The following is a 20,453-nucleotide window of genomic DNA, read 5'->3' on the forward strand; positions in this document are numbered from 1 at the left end:
GTGTAATATTCAAACATTTTCTTTCGAATAGGTAAACATTGTTAGTCATTTGAGACTCATGCAAATGAACTACTGTGTAGCCGCAGTTATATTATCAGGGTTTCCAAAAATTTGTTATCAGGTTTTATGCTACCGTACAAGTGTTGAATGCTCCATCCGTTTTAAATTGTTTGCAACAGCAGGCATCAGGTATTTCGTTTTGTGCAATTGATTTTTTTGGCTTAATGAAAATACTGATCAGCTTCTTTCGCTTTACAGAGGACGTCAGAAAAACCAATCCGGTGCATGCCTTGTAGACATCATTAATGCAGTTGTTGTATGCGGAATTCAGGGATATCAAACGAAAAGACATCAGTCAAATTGGAATGCAGCAGCTTGCCGAATAACTTGTATAAGAAAATTGGAAAATACCATGAATACATGTAGACTTTATCTGCTTAGGGAATAAGTTCAAAATCACTGTCCTTATTTTCTAAATCTCAATCTCAATTGCAAACTTTCTGATTATGTCGATAGATGAAAATATTCCGCCAGGTTGTATCCGTTTTTCTGATACACTACCCTTAAATAGACGCGGATATATATATATATATATATATATATATATATATATATATATATATATATATATATATATATATATATATATATATATATATATATTACATAATAGGTGCACCACACGAATTTTTATATCTTACAAGTTGTAGCAAGTCGATAGTTATTTTTGGCGAAAGCATAGTACAGATCAACCTTTTGATAAGAAAACTTCTGTAGAAGACTGAGAATAGTAGAAATATTTGCAAATTGGGTCAAATGTAAGAAAGAATTAAGGTGAATACTACATCGAAATTTTTCACCAGAAATCATACACAGTCTTGTCCTTTCTAAACAACTGAGGCACATTTGGTCATATTGTAAACATTTGTGGCCGGCCTACATTTCGAAATCTCTACAGAAAAACTAACCCGCTTTGAAATGTAAACGGAATATAATGGAAATGCAAAACTACAATTATTTTTATTATTCTTTATTATTCTTTTTTATTTCGACACAACAAGACACAAATGATTAATTTGATCTCTTATATTTTCATTCATCTGCTATGGGATGCGATTTGCTTCTAGCGTGGTTGAAAGTTTGTAAAGATCACTTGTTGCGGCGTTCCTGAAAGAAACGAAAAACTGTGAATGAAATGAACTTAATCGTTCGTCCAAATGTGGGCAATGACTATGTAACACACTTATTCGTAAGGAGTGATTCGTAAGTAGGAAGAAGACTTTACAAGAGCTGACCAAAGGACTTGATCGTTATATTAATGCATGCAGTCATATACGTTCAACTGTGACATAATGTCGGTTGTCAGGAAATTCATAAGCTGTGTATTCAGTTGTATGCCCACATACAACAGCTAGCTACCATCATAGTCCCAGCGAACTAAATACCTGACTACCTGCGCGCTTTCAAACGTGAATCTTCGAATCTTCGTTAACCTTTAACTCCTACAGGCAAAAAAGAAACAAAAAATAGCAGACGACAGAATGGTTAGTTGGATGAGATAGAGGTAAACCGTGATTGTTTTATATATATATATATATATATATATATATATATATATATATATATATATATATATATATAATATATATATATATATATATATATATATATATATATATATGATTGAAATGTGCCATTGTATTGGACATTTCATTGTGGTTTATTTTAGACCAGACACAATCACATAGTACTGACAAAATTTCAGTAGACAAGAACTATGTCCTTGTAAATTGTAACTAAACACAAGGAAAAAGATCGACTTTTATGCACTTGCGTGACATGGACTTCAATCGTACGACAATGTAATTATGAGTGAAAATTAACGGTATATGCATACTAACCAGTGTCGGTAAGAATGACACGGAATCCACGGGCTGAAACGGAAGCGTCCGATGTCATGGTCATCCAAATCGATGGACCAGTTGAAGTGAAGTCTGCAGGTAGTAAGGTGCCAGAGTGTTGCCATATCAAGCTGCTGGCCTCTCCTGGAACGGCACCATTTCCCGCCGAGTAGAAATCGCAGCATTCTTCCAAGTTGAAGCTTTGATACTCGGCAAGGATGGCGTTGCCGCTTTCGCTGCTGATGTACCACACGCAGTCCATGTTATCGGGGTAGTCATCAGGGTAGTTTGGAGAGGTGACTGTGATCTTTCCGTCTGTTGGTACGGTCAGGGTATCTCCGCACACTGGGAAAAGATGCAATGGATACTGTTGCATCAGTCGGAAAACATGAGTGAGTTTGAGTATGCACATCTTCTCGGAATTTTCATTTGTTTCGTTGATAACAGAAAAGTGAGTTAAAATATGATTAGCATGATTATGACGCCGTACCGGCCAACCTCACTATTGAGGATTCTTAGATTGATGGAGTGAATTGACGTTTTTAAATGTTGACAGGCATTTCTACGTATGCATTATATCGTAGTCGAATTGAAGAGTATAATGCATTGATCATTCAACTTATATCAGACCACTTTCCTTCACCAAGTACAGTGAAGTGTGCCCTTCATTAATCTAAATGGGTACAAGGTTCTTGGGCATTTCCATGACAACATTCGTCCTATAGTAATGCTTAGAGTAGGGTCTATGATGGAAGACAAATGGAAAATTGATACAAATAAACGGGCAGAGAATTTAACAAGCCCTTTAACGTTACCTAAATCTGTTACCGTCATGTGGAAACCCCTGTACACAATGCTGAAGTCTGATGTGAAAGTTACCCACAAGGTGCGATTGTCGGCCATGAAATCGTCTGGTGCCGTGGTTCCAGAAAGGCGCCAGACAACGCTGGTTTCCTCACTCGGTTGTAATCCATTCCCGGTCGAGAAATAGTCGCAGCAGCCTTCGAGTTCGAAATCCTGAAAGGTGACGGACAAAACGGTTCCTTCGGGGGGTTGACAGTCCATCTGCAAAGCGCGTCATTCGGGTAAGTGCCGGGGTAATTGGGTGACGTAATGATGACGCTGCCTCCCTGTTCGAGGATGAAATCTTCTACACATCCCTCGGCTGCGATAAAATACACAAAGAAGGTAAAGCATTGTGAATGAATGAAGGCAATGCACAACTCAACTTAATGTTCCTTCACGTGTTTTCTACATCGCTCGATATCGCTACTTAATATATATGGGCAGGTGTTTAGAATTTGGACGTGAGACACGAGTTGCTTGTCAAATCCCCCAAAAGATAGTCTTGGGGAAAATGCCGTTCCAAAAGCCGACTATCCGGTCGGTATTCTCACTATACATTCTCCTCTCACCGCAGCAGTTTCACGTCATGTGAAGGTTATTTTTAGAATAGTTGAAGTGTGTAACCTCCACAAATGTAATAATCTCCACAAATGTAATATCAACCACAATTGTAATAAAATCAACCACAAATGTAATAAAATAGTCAACCATAAATGTAACAACCGGCAACCACAAATGTAATAAACAAATTAACCATAAATGTAATAAACTCAACCATAAATGTAATAAACTTGAACTTGCATATGTGATCATTTGTTTATCAATGCCCTGAGTAAATAATAACTTTAATAAGACTAGTGTAATGTTATTGCATACTTTCCTGAAACTAGGTTTCCTCTCCGAAACACAGAATAGAATACTTTGAGAACGCTATCAGAAAACGGCGAGGTACTGATCAAACCGTTAGATAATGGAAGTAGAACAGCAGTTCTAGACACTGATAATTACATAATAGGGAAGCGTCAAAATAACTCGTCAACCAGTGATACCACACAAAGTTTATGACAGATGACTCAGAACAAATAACAGAGAAATATAAAACCTTATGACAGAAACTTACGACACAAACATGTTGACGAGAACATATATTTCAATCTAGTAAAAAACAATACGAACACTACCTTGAACACAGTAGAACAAAATTAGACATCCTGGCATCCCTAGTGAAGGAACAAACTTCAAGTGGGACAACATAGGAATACAGACAATCTATCGATTATTCCACACAATTTATCCACTGAAGACGAATTTGATGCAATTGATTAAGAAAGCATAGCCTAGAATCTTTCGAAAAAAACGGCGTTAAAGGATCGTAGTGTTATACAGTCTTCCCCACTCTGGAGTAGAGACTGCACTGACGATGATTAAGAAAGTACGGCAATTTTCGAAAAAACGGCGTTAAAGGATCGTAGTGTTATACAGTCTTCCCCACTCTGGAGTAGAGACTGCACTGACGTTCAGATGACAGTTGTGTCTCGCCATGACCAATCAGTTCTGTACACAAAACAGGGAAACGTAAAATACACTTTCAAATATGCAAAACACACTAAACGCAAACAATTAAGATATGAATAATATGTGGAGTTGCCTTCCTTATTACATAGATCAATATTTAAGGGCTAATTCCTCAATTGGAACGACAAAATAGATTTATTACATTTATGGTTGATAAGTATTACATTTATGGGTGATTTTTTTATTACATTTACGGTTACCATTTATTACATTTGTGGTTGGTGTTTTTATTACATTTATGGTTGATTTTTGTTACATTTATGGGCGATATTACATTTATGGGTGCATTTTATTACAATTGTGGTTGATATTACATTTGTGGTGATTATTACATTTGTGGAGGTTACAAAGTGTACCAGACTAACTACTTTCTGTACCACTGCACTGTTTTTGCCCTCCAACTGATAAACTTTGGACATTTGCCAATTCGCTTTTAAATCGTGTAAAAACAGAGTTACCTCTGCATGTGTATGTATGTATGTATGTATGTATGTATGTATGTATGTATGTATGTATGTATGTATGTATGTATGTATGTATGTATGTATGTATGTATGTATGTATGTATGTATGTATGTATGTATGTATGTATGTATGTATGTATGTTTGTACTTGTGAGTGTGTAGGTAGGTAGGTAGACAGGTAGGTAGGTCGGTATGTAGGTAGGCAGGTATGCATATGCATGCCTATACATATATGTATTTAAAGGGCAGGCTTACACCCATAAGGACAGTGATGCAAAGATCTTACTTCCGCAGGCTTCGGCGAAGTCTGGACAACAATTTCCGTCGTAACCGCAGTCGTTGTAACAACTACACTGAAACGCTGAGTTGAAGGTGCCGCACATTCCATGACACGTGGCACCTGCAGAAGTCAGACTTAGGATAAATATGATTGTCTACAATGAAACACGATCTGGATCTAATTTGGGATAATTGGATCTTCGCATTTTTCAAATTTCTCAAAAACGTTGGGTGCCCTACAGCTGAATGTCTCAATATTACAATTTACTCATAAAAACAAGTGTGTAATGTAAAAAGAAAAGCAGATGGGCTTACCTTTGCAGATTTTAAAGACATTACTTCACAATCCAATTATCCCAAATTAGTTCCAATCGTGTTACAAAATCTCTCTCTCTCTCTCTCTCTCTCTCTCTCTCTCTCTCTCTCTCTCTCTCTCTCTCGCTCGCTCGCTCGCGCTCATAATAATTTCTCTTCGTACACAATCACATGCCTCATATATCGCATTTAAAGAGTATTAACTTTATAAGCAGTAATGAAAGCAAATAATTAGTTTCATTGAAGTTCAAAAATAAAGATGTTTATGATATTTCGCCTCCACTTGCGGCTGTATCTCATTTTGGAAATTTCCAGGGAAGAATCGACACCTGTGGGCATGTAAAGGCGTGCATGGCTTTGTATAGCTTTGTGGTTATTGAATCTTATTGCCCGCACAATGGACAACTCTCGACCCTTTCATACCCTATTTTCTGTATATTGGTCCACTATTGAACTCAAGTGGAAACAATAGGAATGTACCAATATCGGGGGGGGGGGGTGTTGGGTTCATAAAGGAAATAATCGAGCATAAACTCGCCTAAGCTTTCAACAGTTGCATGAAACCCACGGTCTGTTCCACTGCTGTCTGTGAATAACCTAAACCAGACGGACTCGTAGGAGGTTGAATAGCTTGGCGGCAAAGATGACCCTGAGTGAGCCCAGATCTCCGTCGTAGCGTTCACATTCGGCTGGTCACCGTAGCCGGCGAAGAAGTGGTCGTAGTTGAGCTCAGTCGAAAAGTCCACGAAATCGACCAACAGCTGGCTGGTTGAGCCGTTGCTGTAAATGATATACTCGCAACGGGCGTTGTTCGGGTAGTTAGCGGGATAGTTGGGAGAATAGACGTCGATCTTTTCCTCAGAATTGACGTACAAAGTTTCTATGCAGTTACCTGAGAAAATACAAAAGCTTATAAATAACCAATATCTGGGAACCGATACACTGTTACCCGAAAGAATACGAATACCTATATAAAATCAACTTCATCTGGAAACGTTAAACGGAAAGATCAACGAACAACGATAGGAAACAAAACACCATGCATGTGAGCATTCAAAATAAAACTGCAAACATATCGCACACCTCTAATATCGGTAGAAAATAAATGCTGGACAGCACAAAATTTCCGTCAGAAATCCCAATTCGTTTGGATGTTAAAATAGTCTTACCCGCACAGAGCTCAAAGTAATCGGGACAACAGTTGGCATCAAAGACACAGTCTCGCTGACAGCTACACTGGAATTGCGTGTCGAATGTATCACATGCGTCCAAGCAAGAACCTTTCCCTGAGAGAAAACAAACAACAAACAAACAAGTGAAGTCTTCACCAGTAAAACAAGATGATTTATTCGATGTACAAGGGAATTTGCTTATGTTAAACTTAAGATGGGAGAAAAAATATCTTGATAACACAACAGAGGCAATTCAATTTCACGAGATATTAAAAACATTCTCTCCAGCATTCAACATTGAACAGCATGCGATACTTGTTGTCATTGCTTTAAACACAGAGTAATATCATAGACTGTCTATGATATTACTCTTTGCTTTAAACTAGATAATTCCACTGTGGATGATTCCGTTGGGCATCAAAAATTCGAAAGCAACTTATAAAACTCAAACATAGGAGTAATGCCGGGTTGTAAAGGTCACAAGGGATGATGACTGAAATGAACTATTCTCAACGGACACGGAAAAAGTACTTTGATGGTCTCTTCTTAATCTGGCGATCTTTCCATTTGCAATACCAGTTTTATCGGTACATAGTGTTATCGGCATATAATTTCGATTCGCAAAAGAATGTTTTTCTTGCCTCAATTTTTCAGTTAATACCACTACATTTGACACATCGTCGTATACACGTGACTGAAGCAGAGCGATCGCCGCAAATTTGCATATATCCATATATACGGCAAAAATAGGCGTGTCTACGACATTCACTCCTGGAATGTCACTTTCACCAGTGCACTAGACAGTTTTGGTGCAGCACTTTCCCAGGAAGGCCAAAAGGTGAAAATTAATAATTAGATACAAGTAATACAGAAAGCCGAATCGAATTCTATTGATTCGAAGATGGTTGTTCAACAAACGAGCATTATGCCAATTAAACACAAAACTCTTGGATAACGTTAAAAGATGGAAAAATGTTTGACCCTCAAAACAATCATGTCACATTACACATTAATTCAGCAACTTAGCATTCTGAATGTTTGTAAATTTTGTAAGTTTAAGACCTGTGTATTTGCTTTCGACTTAAAAACTGGTCATTATGGCCATTCAGCAGATCATTAAGCTACATCAATTTATTTTTTATTTTATTTATTTATTTATTTCGAGAGCCAGCTCATACAGATTTTTTCTTCATTGGAATTTCAGTGTCACATTCATATGAAACACGCATATAGCTACTGGCGACAATTTTCTTATTCCATAGGTGAATTTAATATTAACTCAATAATATATATTTCCTTCCTGCTAAGCATTGGAACGAAATTCCAATGAAGAAAAAATCTGTACAGTCAATCAAGATATTAAAACTTAACTTAAAAAAAAAATTCTTTGGAACACAGAATAGTGAAATCTCTGTATTTTTGTTTCTTTTTATGTAATTTAACTTCGCTGTTGAAATGTAAAATATACTTATTGAAAAATAGGGCTAACTATATCACTTTGATTTCATGATCTCAATGACTTCAGGGCTAGGGACTTGATTAGTTCCACTAGAACTACTTCCCTGGTACCCACCAGTAATGTAATGCACATTCTTTCTGGTGAAACAAATCATTGTCAAAGATCAAAATTATCAAAGTTAGATAGCGAGATCTCTCGAGAACGATGTTAACCCTGACTGATAACCTCGAAATTTGCATTTTCACAACTTAACAATCGACGTCATGATATGTAGGTCTGTTCGTCTCACTGTTGCTCTTCAAATGGCCTGCCGATCGACTGACAATATTGAAGTAGCATTTTGATATAAACTTTTGCAAAACTTTGTTTGTATTTTTCCATACTATAAAGTAGGTAAACTATACTTTCTTACCGTACATGTCCTCCACTTCAACATGGAAACCTTTCTCCGTCCCGGCATAGTCTGAACTGAATCTCATCCACACAGTTGAATCGGAGGACAGGAAATCTGGTGGGGCGACAAAACCCGAGTGCATCCAGATGACGCTATTTTCCTCCGAGGGATCGTCTCCGTTGCCGGCGAAAAAGAAATCTTTACCTGGCTGGGTGTAAAACTCGGTAAATCTGACTTGCATTATGGAACGTCTCTCGGATGAAACAATCCATTGACACAAGGCGTCGTCGGGATAATTTTCGGGATAGTTTGGAGAGGTTATCGTCACTTGACCTCCCTCAGGAACAGTGACGACTTCATTGCAGTCACCTACCACAAAGAATCGTATCGTGAGCAAATTTCTGACGTCTTTTTCTCTTTCACTATCAATCAATCAATCAATCAATCAATCAATCAATCAATCAATCAATCAATCAATCAATGAATGAATGAATGAATGAATGAATGAATCAATCAATCAATCAATCAATCAATCAATCAATCAATCAATCAATCAATCAATCAATCAATCAATCAATCAATCAATCAATCATATTTCTATTGCGCCAAACTCCGAAACGCACTAGTGTAAATGGCGCTTAACAGAGTCAGGGCTGTTAGGTATGTGATGCTCTACTGAACAGAAAAGTTTTGATGTTTTTCTCAAGAGTGGGTGACTTGCGCACTTCTGATGGGACATTCTTCCAGGTGAGGGGAGCAGTGCGTCAGAAATCACGATTGCCATAGATTTTGCGGTTACTCCGTGGTACGTGAAGCAGAATTTTGTAATTAGATCGAAGAAGTCTATTTGCAGAGATGACGGTGACTGATTAATTTGCGAATGACCACTGGTCTTCATATACTGATTAAGCGATACAAACCTTAGAATGTATCTTATGCACAGGGCAAGACGTTTTCGTAGCTGCCACGCACGCCACACCGTGTAATTTGACTTTGGGTTGCACACTTGCCAAATTCAGTTCCATTAGATGGCTCTGACGAAAACTTTTACTTACCAGCACACACTTCAAAATAGTCACTGCAACACGTTTCAGTCAGCACGCAGGTCTTTTCACAGTTACATCCCTGGGCTGGATTGTCAAGGCCACAGAGATTACTGCAACTGCTCAATCCTACAAACGAACGAATTTAAAGTGATACTTGATGAAAACTGGTTTAAATATCACAACGTACACGACTTTAAGTAATGATTTCGAAGAAGATCTGACGTTAAGTTTCCCGAAAATCAAAATTCCATTACTGTGAAGTAGACCTTGCTGAAGAAAGAATTCGAAAATTTGCCAACGTGGCATTCGCGGTAATGACCTCTCCACAACTGTTCATCTGCTTCAAATCATATCTCTGAAGGGTGTATGCGCATAGTGGTCACAGAGAATAAGCTTCTGTATATTAATCTGAAATACCCAACTTCTATGTCTACGAATTTGCTAAACTTGCTCTAGTGTCACTGAACGGGCCAGATTCATCGGTCTTGACTCCGAGCTGTCACGCGAGCTGTGGTGTTGGGAGGTAGGTAGTCGATGACATGATCGTATGAAGGACTTTCATGGCAGAGTTGTAAAATTTTCACGGCCCTGTTCACATTTGTTCGTTTTCGGTTCGCTATTTTTATGTCGCCCATTAAATTACGTTAGCCACGAGTTGAACAGTTATCCACAATAAATGAATAAAAATAGCAAGATACAACCCTCGAAAATCTCGGGATCGTTAGTATAGGCACGCTAGAATACCTGTACGCCATTCCCCAAACAGATGTACAGAAAGTATGGCACTACCTGTGTCATGGACTCTTGTGTGGAATCCCCGATAACTGATGATATGGTCAGACGTGAACGTAATCCAGACAGTAATATCAGTTGACATGAAATCTTCCGGAGGAAAACTACCGGAGAATTGCCAAATAACACTCGAGTTCTGGCTAGGGGTCTTTCCGTTGCCGGCCGAGTAAAAATCGAAGTCTGCTTCCGTGAAGAAGTCGAAGTGCTCGACGTAAATCTTTGTGTTGTTCTCCGTTGAAATTATCCATTCGCAGTCGGCATTGTACGGATAATTTTCTGGGTAGTTGGGTGAGGTGATATCGACATACCTTCCCTTCGGAATCTGCACACTCTCGCGACAGTTAACTGGAACTTTTTTTGCGAAAAAAAGGAATCATAAAATACGTTAATTATTCCTTGGAATAGTTGATCCACTGTCCCTGCAAGCAATTTATCCCTCTGTGTGTTTTAAAACTCTGTTTCCAGCGGTCTATTCATATAGTCCAACTAGTCAACCGTTAGTGTGCCAATCTATCCATCTATCGGTCAATCTGCCCGCCCTCCACACATGCATACTTCAAGCTAACGACTCTAGCAAGTGTCAATCCTAGAGGTTTGTAATGTTCGGCAAATATGACACTCATCCTTGAGGAATCTTTTCTACAAAATCTATTAAATCATTTCAGCATTGGTACTTTGGTTTTATAAGAGTCAAAACTGTGTAGTAGCTCAATAAACTACTTTGCCATGTCGTAGGAAATATCGTTCGTAGAAAATATCGTTCGTAATGCGTTGTGGAAGGCTAGTAAATTTGGTGTTATATTGCCTATGCTTCTAGGGCACGTTTGCCGTCACGAAATACGCACACATACACGCACATACACATAAATATAATAAAAACAAAAAATAAGTAATAAATATATTATTATATAAATAAATAAATAAAATAAAATAAATAAAAAAATAAATTAAAAATAAATTAATAAGTGATGAATGAATAAATAAATAAATAAAATAAATAATGTGAGAGAGGTAACAGAAAGGCCGCGCCTATCAATAATATGGTATCATCTAGAATGGGTCACGAGATTGTCTGAAGATTAACAAAGAATGTAAACACATGTATGCTGTACTTACGGGGTGTTGTTTGACCTGTAAAAAAGATAAAACACATCTCGTATTAAAACATTGTCATGGAACATTTTTTTGGCGAATAAGTTTGCGAAAAGTCTGATGACGTAGTTCGTAAATGTTTGGTTTTATCGAATAATTATCTCTGGGTAAACATATGCATATTATAACTGGTATCTGATTCTGATCTACATATATTTAGAGGGGCACCTGTTGCTTGTCAGCAAAGCACCAACCATCAGCATTAAGTTTGCATGTATTCTGATATATAAGGACTCGTTGAGAGCAAGGCACTAAATTAGAATAAAGGGCTAAGGAAGACATGTGCTTGTTGGCCACTGATGTCTCTGTAGTCAGTACTGAAACAATATTTAGGGGCCCAAGCCTATGGGCTGGGCCCCTATTGATTTTACAGGAGTTCAACTTTCTTCTTCTGGTTCTTCTGCTCTTTTTTTGTCGACCTGAAACTCAAACACCGCTTACCACAAAGTTCTAAAATTTGCATGGCTAATAGGTACCTATGAGATCTCATGCGCCTGGGTATACAAATTTCGATTGGTCACGTGACCTGGCGGCCATATTGGATTTTCCAAAAACATAAAAACGGCTTCTTCTGGTGATTCAGGGGTCTGGTCAATTTGAATTTTTTCATATAGCAAACCCGATCTAAGGTCTTTAGAATTTGCAAATAAAATCGCGTGCGGTCACGTGACTTTGGCCGCCATATTAGATTTTCTAAAAATACCAATTTAATCTTTAAAAATCTTCTTCTTCAGAACCAACACACTGATTGAGCTGAAAATTTACTCATGTCATCCCAAGTGTGATCTCTTTAAAGTTTTTAAAAGACATTTGGATCGCTCCAGTGATTTGGCCGCCATATTGGATTTTCAAAAAATACCAATTTAATCTTCAAAAATCTTCTTCACTAATCTTCTTCACTAACACGCCGATTGAGCTGAAATTTTACTCATGTCATCCGTAGAGTGATCTCTTTAAAGTTTGCAAAAGACATTTTGATCGGTCATGTGACTTGGCCGCCATATTGGATTTTCAGAAAATACCAATTTAATATTCAAAAATCTTCTTCTCCAGAACTAAAACACAGATTGAACTGAAATTTTACTCATGTCATCCTTAGAGTGATCCTTTTCAAGTTTGCAAACGACATTTTGATCGGTCACGTGATTTGGTCGCCATTTTGGATTTTCGAAAAATACAATTTAATCTTAAAAAATCTTCCTCTCCAGAACTAAAACACCGATTGAGCTGAAATTTTACTCATGTCATCCTTAGAGTGATCGCTTTCAAGTTTTTAAAAGACATTTGGATCGGTCACGGAATTTGGCCGCCATATTGGATTTTTGAAAAATTCCGATTTAATCTTTAAAAATCTTATTCTCCAGAACTAAAACACCGATTGAAGTGAAATTTTACTCATGTCATCCTTAGAGTGATCTCTTCAAGTTTGCAAGAAACATTTCTATCGGTCAAGTAGTTTGGCCGCCATATTTGATTTTGCATAAAATATATGCTTACCAATGAAATCTACAGTAACTATGAGATGATGTTCAAAATCCTTCTTTTGGTAAAAGATACAAAAGACTTTTCCAAGCTCAAATTTTGCACATAATATCATCAGTGCAAGATTTTGAAACAATGTTAACTGCTTGGGCCCCGCCAATGCTGCTTGCAGCTTTAATCTATCAGTGTTATGATATGTTGCCTGTATATTTGTTTCGCTATGGTCACCAGTACACCAAGCTAGTGTAGTTCTGGTCATATGTCAGGTCTTTGTCAGAATTTGCTTGATAGTCTGCGGACTAGGTTAAAGCGGAGTAGTAACTCAGGTTCCACAGATATGTTTCAAAATCATCAAGCATCTCACAGAGAACTGTGAAAATGTTGTTTATTTTTATGTACGCTTTTTACCGTTTTTTTTTTTTTAAAACTCCCTTCTGAACAATTTCAAACGAATCTTATTCTAGCTTAATTCTAACAATACCCGACTGCAACAGTCTTCACGGCTATTTGTTTGGCTTAATTATATTCCGATATTTTATCAAGGCTTGTCCCAAGGCGAATTTGTGACGAAGTTTTATAAACTTGCTTGCATCTCTTGAGTAATAAATACCGAAACTAATGAAACAGTTATTAATGTGGCCATTTATGAGTCAAACACATCCGCCATAAAGTTATTAAGTCTGAAATATTTCCTGTAGATTACAGAAGGCAATATAAACCCATATGACATCTGGTTCGCTGATTATTACACCTTTATCGCAACAGTAGTTGACATGAGTTTGGATGCACAGCGCCATCACTTGACCTCTCGTACGTCATCCGAGGCAAATAAAACGTTTGAAATGGAGACGGACAAAATGAAGAATACTGTTATACATTTTATAACAGTTGCGAAGTTGCTGTTAGAAATCTGAAGACGAGAAATCAATGAAAGCAAATAGTGATTCTATCTTAATATTGACAGAATAAAAATAAATTATTTTATGTGGCTCGTAAAACTACCACACATTTATACATTCGAAGAACTGGCTGATAAAAACCGAAATATTGTTAGTTTCCTTAGGCACGTATTTCTAAAAACGTTCATATACAAACGGCTCTCGAATATGTGCAGATAGAGGTAGGCTACAAAACCACGGTGTTCTTTGTCAAATAAAGCAAACAAACGTGGGGGATGGTTGAGTAAGCAGAACTTTTTGAAGAATCTCATTTTGACCCGAAATTATGCTTGATGACGCAAATGTAGCTTCTTTCGGGCTGCCAGGATATTTCAAGTCAGAGATGGGGGAGTACTGGTCGTCAAATTTCAAATCCTCCCTCTGTAGTTAAGTTCATCTTCAGACTACCACGAAAATGCTGTATTTACAGGTTCTCTAGCCACAATTCCTCTAAATTGATCGAGTAGTGCCCATGATAACCATAATGTCGAATAAATGTATTTAATGCAAGTGGTTAACCGTCACCATAAAGGGTGCTAGTTTTAGATCGACCAATCAAAATGTTTACAATATACCTACAACTTCTCTTTGTTTGTGTTCAGTAGTTCGGTAAAAAGTACCGTTGAATTTGCAAAAGAAGGATTAACGGAACCACAACCAATTTACAATAAACATGGCGTCATTTCGTTTAACCCGCGTCGCCATGGAAGTTCGTGATTCAAGAGTAATTGAGAAGAATGTAATTGCCGATGTAGGTCAAGAAATGTGTCCGGTACCATCCAGAAAATTCCTACGATTAAGCATATAGGTATCATTACATTTGTAACACATGAGTGACTGTATCCCACCAATATTGCCATTCTTTTGACCTTAAGCGTGCACGTACTGGCAATGAGCTTTTGTTGAAAGCGTCGTCTCTCATCGACGAATCCAGCGAAAGGAGACAAACAGACAAATATGCGCCATCATCATCGTTCGTTACCTACCATCGACTTGTGCCGCATACGCTGCCGCCAAGACAATCAGCAAAGATAAGGAGAAGGACATTTTGAATCGTCCGGTTCAGTCGCGGACAGCTTGAAAAATAGCTGGTGCCAACCTGTCTCTGATGGTAATATTTGACACTATCGGGTAACATCAAAAAGTAAACTGGGCAAGCTGTTTGTGCCTGAAGTAAGTTTGGGACATATGGTGACACCGTCTCAATTCCCAATGATAAGAAACAAGAATGCACAAGTTAGGCGTCGGATATCAGTTTTAAACGCATGAGTACATTCTTGTTTTATCTTCTGTGCTAACCGGTTTTATCTAACAATATTCAGTCATTCGATACAGTTTATAAGGGACGATTTTAGTCTGATGTTGAACGAATATCATGGAGATGGCATCACTCATAAAACAGTGTATAAGATATTATATACTCATTACTTGTTATTTTATGTATCAAATATGTGTATGTGCGTGAAAGAGAAATATTCGTAATGAGATGTGGAAAATAAAGTCTTATAAGATTTAAAGTAAGAGAGTACATACATAAATAAATAGGTATTACAGGTCAGGCCTCAGTTATCTACAAAATCAATCATCAGGCAAACTTTGCCAAAATGTCAATATCCTTCTTACGACAAAGATGGTTGCAAAAGCTATACACACAACCGCTTGCCAGTGCTATTGTAAAAAAGGCTCAAATTTATTATAAAGATCTTCATTGCCTGGAATCAGTAACCCTTCTTTTTCTAGTAAGCTTTTGTGAAGTGCTTATCAGAGTTTTCTTTTAGGTTTACACTCAGCGACCAGGTGTAAAATGCCACGCTCCCCGTAAGATGTTTTTATCATAGACGGTATGCATGTCGTGGGCTGTTTTATACACAACAGTGTCAGCTGGACGCCACCCATACATATTATGTGTTTTATCTAACCTAGAATTTCATTCAAATGATACCTATACTGGTTAGCTTAATATCTGTTGTATTCGGACATTAGGAAGTGAAGTTAGATGGGCACCCATTTCAGCAGAAAGCGACAGATATTGGCGGTATATCCTCCGACATGAAAATAACATCTGTGTGGTCAGGCTGATGTCATGTTTCAGGAAGTTTGAATGAGGCATCATACCAACAGGAGAAAAGATAGAAACATGACACTAATACCCGGATATTTACCAGTCACGTGATTTGCTTTTAAAAGTCGAGTCCTTAAAATGGAGATGTCCACAACAAAATATAAGAGTCTCGAAATTGTGTTGCGTCTTGGAACAAGGTACGAATTGTCAAAATTCAAAGATGTACAAACCGTTCCTCAGGTATACACATCGCTTCTTCAAAACCGTGAAGAAAGAGGCTTGAGACATTTGGACGTAGACATATTTGCTTACACATTTGAACGTTTATCTTACCTACAAGCCACCTCATTTTTGATAAAAATATGTCTAACAATACAACAGCTCGTACGCTGTAAGGGAGTTTGGGACCAAACAACGTGACGAGACTCTCCTTTGACCCGGTCAGGAGCTTCGACGACCGTGGGGGTCGGCGGGGAGAGAGAGGATGGATTAAATGTAAAAGCAAAGAGTGTACTTATCACTCAATTAGATTGAAGTTGATCACAACATGATTTACTGCATGTGCACTACCAATCCTGGGAGTAGGTATGAACTGGAGTTGATTCGACTATGGTGAAGCTATTTGTAGTAGCTGGTCGGATCAGACTGCTAACGTACTTGTATTGTAAACCAATTAGTAAAAAACATAGCGAGATATTTAGAGATTTCCAACTTTTGGAAAATTATGTGTTCTTGTCAACACCCCTGTGTTCAAATAATTGTGTTGGACAGGATTAACGTCTTGGACACGCTATCCTGTAAACCTACTTGGCCGTTTTAGATTGCGTCATTCGTGTTTCAAAGAATTGTAAATTTCATATTTTATGTGACGTCACATCGTTTAAATATGAAATGTCTGTTTGGTTTTGGACTCTTTGAAGCCTGAACTCTGCAGAAGGGACATCCTTTCACAATGCAGGCGGCCTAAGACGTGTCGAAGACCTCCGACCTTGCTCAGAAAATTTGCAGAACAAAACTAACAAATAAAGGTAAGTGGATTTGTTTGACATTGAAATCCGACCCTGAACTCGTCTTTGAAGCATCACCAGGAAATAATCACTTAGCTGCAATTTAGACAAATTAAAGGAAATGAGAACCATATGTTAAATTTTTCAGAAAATCATGTTTACTGCGCGAAAAAAAATTACCTAGGGCTCTGATTCACTGAAAATCTTCAAGACCATATCATTTCATTCAGTTGTTCTCAACAGCCCCTGGAGTTGTTCATTGTTGTTCCTGCAGGATAAAAAGAACAATTTCCTTTTGAATAAAATGTGCTAGTCGAGTTGGGTTGAAAGGTCGATTTTACAAAGTAGTCTGCATTATATAATTGACTTTCTCCTCCCTATAATTGAATACAACTTCACGCGACATCGGAAATGAAATCGGATGTGGAACATTTACCCACGTGACATGCGCAATAACATCCTTTAAAAGAAGAGTTCATGGTGTTATGATTCGCTGTGCGCCGTTTGCATTGGGGAGTATTGGAAAAGTACAATGCATTCGACATTTGCGAAACGTTTACGAATGAATATACATACACAGTATGCCAACTGCGCACACGCCATTTATGCAGGCGTTCACCCTACTGTTTACATGGTCGGTGTACCTTTGGGCCGTTGACCTGCGCCACATATCAAGACTTGACATTTCAGTTCAAGTCTTCGACAAAATGTCACGATTTTCGATAGTTTCTTATTTTTTTATTCTGCCTCAGGCTCACGTATACCAAGAGAGCATTGTGCTAATAGCGAAAATATTAACAATATGTACCTCTAAATGACCAGTCTTCTGTCTTCTTGTCGCGCAGCATAAAGATCACAGCTTCAAACCTGTCAACGCAATTATCATACATATGAACCTACTTCAGCAAGTTTCCTGGACAACAATCCCAAAGTATCAACAGTCGTCGTAATAACTGCACTGATTTTCTGAGTTGTGGGAGTTACATACACCACGGCATGAAGAACTTGCAAGCATGACCTTGTCGAGATTGTACCGTGACTTGATACGGATGACATTTTCTCAAAGAATAATTAGGACGTTTAAACATTTCCTGAAATTTGTTGATGTTTCTCGAATATTGGATGTGTCAAAAAATGACACTATAGTACTATGCTCGATGTTGAGAAACTTCAATTGGCCAAACCATGCCATATGACACATAATAGAGGCAATCAGTCATAGTGCGCGACTCGAAATTGAAAGACTAAACTTTTGCTCAAACTTTTCGTAAGAAACTTTGAACTGTAAACCATTTTCTTTTGAAGTCAAGAATGTATACTATATATGAAAAGTATGGTACTACAGCATAGACCCTCGAGGTTCTATGACTACAGCAACAAAATACCCAATATTTATCAACACTAAAAATTCAAAATGGACGCTATCCCTATGTTAACAGTATTAGGAAAATAATATTATCGATTTTCACAAAACTAGGCCAGTTAAAACTTTATTTACTCTATGACCTTCAAAATGAGCCCCCAAAGCGAAAATGTTTGTAAAGAGGTCGAGAGAGTCCGAATATCTGTCCCTGAGGTTCGTTTTCCCTCAATTTCTCGGTCACTTGATGTTGTTGGACCAAAGAGTGTAGTACAAGAACAAATTGAAAATTGGTGTCTACTACACTGTGTAATTGTACGATGAGCATACCACATGTGTACACTCACGTCATTGTACAGTATGTCCATTTTCTGTCTTGTCATGCTGGTCATTTTGCAAAATTTACATTTATTTATCAGAAAATTTATTAGAAAACAAAAATGAATTCTTCAAAAGGAATTATATGTTTTTCCTATAAGATGTTTGAAAGGCGACTCTCGCTCACCTGCGCATAGTTCATAATGATCGGGGAATCGTAGATACAATTACGGTAGCAGCTGCATTGAAACTGGAAACTGTACGTACCACAGGCATCTAAACACGATCCTTTACCTGCAGGGAAATGTCAAGCAAACACAAAGTGCTTATTCTGTATCCGTATTATGTTGTTGTTGTTGTTGTTGTTGTTGTTGTTGTTGTTGTTGTTGTTGTTGATGATGTTGTTGTTGTTGTTGTTGTTGTTGTTGTTGATGATGATGATGATGATGATGATCATCATCATCATCATCATCATCATCACCACCATCATCATCATCGGAGAGTTTTCATGATGATGATGATGATGATGATGATGATGATGATGCCGATGATGTTGATGATGATAATGATGATGATGATGATGATGATGATGATGATGATGATTATGATTGTCATCATCATCATCGGGAAGTTTCTCAGATGCAACGTTTGATGAAGAGAATTCTAGTTATACCACTAACGTTTTGTGAGAGACGACAAAACTTGTAGTGTGGCCGATTAATTTCTGTTGAGGCAGTTGATATGGGTAGAAACGAGTTCATGCCATCTCGAAAAGTAAACAGTATGACATTACCTAGTTACTATCTAAGTCATTTGCCGTTTTTCAGAAAAGTGTGCATAGACAAAAGTGCATATTTCTTAAAATATATGATATACCGGAACGTGCCCTAGGGTGCTGTGTAATTAACGAGAAGACGTGAAGTAATTTATTCCCTATATGCTCATTACAACGATTTCTCTACGAAGACAGTGAAATAATATTAACTATATTGCTCACTCAAAAAATTGCCGGTACTTCTCAACTTCCCTGTGGTCAAAAAACCTCTGAATTCCTGTAAAAAGCAGTGAAGTTATTACCATGGTCTAATTCCTCTCAATTCGTTACATGTAAATATAGATTTTACTTTACATTTCGTACCACACATATCAAACTGTCAGCGAAAATCAAGCTAGGGATCGCTAATTTATATAGAATAACCTTATCGCTATCAACCATGATATATAGATGAGTATTTCATGTAATATGTAAATACAATCCTTATAGGCATGCCAATCTGTCGTGCAATCCGGACGCGATTGGTCATGCTAAAACGAGTTTTGACTTATTTAATTTAAAGTCTGGTGCCGTTGTATTGATATAAATATATAAAAAGAAGGATGTCTTGCATCTGCCTTCTGTTTTATTCACTGTGAACATTTGAGGACTGGGACATTGTCACGACTTAGATCATCGAAATTTCAAATCGAAAATGTCAAAATAAGAGTTTTAGAATATGATATATCAAGAATCACGACATCAGAAGGGGTGGACGCAATTTATCATGGATTCATGCCACTTCCAGTAAACATCATCACAGCTGAAGCAATGATAAAGGGACTGTTGAAGTCCAAAATAATTATATATAAGGGCTAATGACAATAATTCGTTAAGTATACAAATGATATAATAATCGGCATCAAATTCTCAGCACAACTAAAATTGGCTACGACCACTCTACCCCCTGACCTCCCCATTAACTTTTGTGCGGATAGTTTTCAAATATAGTCTCATTATAATGATCACTGAATATTCAAGTGAGTTCTGGTAAGTATGCTACATCAAGTTCAACTTTCTGATCAGTGAAAAAGAAATATAACTGAAATCTGCGTCTGCTTCTGACGTCCGCTCAAA

General features: G+C 37.6%; 2 protein-coding genes across 3 annotated transcripts; both read right to left on the reverse strand.

The window, feature by feature from the left end:
• Positions 1-1,014: 1,014 nt before the first annotated feature.
• Positions 1,015-14,938, reverse strand: LOC139121691 (CUB domain-containing protein 2-like). Of its 2 annotated transcripts, none has more exons than XM_070686775.1 (12): positions 14,802-14,938; positions 11,360-11,374; positions 10,241-10,594; positions 9,461-9,577; positions 8,424-8,774; positions 6,550-6,666; positions 5,919-6,272; positions 5,073-5,186; positions 2,717-3,066; positions 1,902-2,246; positions 1,454-1,502; positions 1,015-1,167 (listed from the first exon to the last, which is right to left on the reverse strand). In XM_070686775.1, the coding sequence occupies exons 1-9, from the start codon at positions 14,860-14,862 to the stop codon at positions 2,777-2,779; spliced, it is 1,773 nt and encodes a 590-aa protein (XP_070542876.1). In that variant the 5' UTR covers positions 14,863-14,938; the 3' UTR covers positions 1,015-1,167; positions 1,454-1,502; positions 1,902-2,246; positions 2,717-2,776. The 2 variants fall into 2 exon arrangements, with proteins under 2 accessions (XP_070542876.1, XP_070542877.1); XM_070686776.1 differs by having other exon boundaries at positions 1,446-1,502.
• LOC139122243 (bone morphogenetic protein 1 homolog) lies at positions 1,897-2,313 on the reverse strand. The gene has a single exon (XM_070687671.1). It carries the CDS (start codon positions 2,311-2,313, stop codon positions 1,897-1,899), a length of 417 nt encoding a protein of 138 aa, XP_070543772.1.
• Positions 14,939-20,453: the final 5,515 nt, after the last annotated feature.

The sequence above is a fragment of the Ptychodera flava genome, chromosome 21 (genome assembly GCF_041260155.1).
Source record: "Ptychodera flava strain L36383 chromosome 21, AS_Pfla_20210202, whole genome shotgun sequence".
In the NCBI taxonomy this organism is placed as follows: Eukaryota; Metazoa; Hemichordata; class Enteropneusta; family Ptychoderidae; genus Ptychodera; species Ptychodera flava.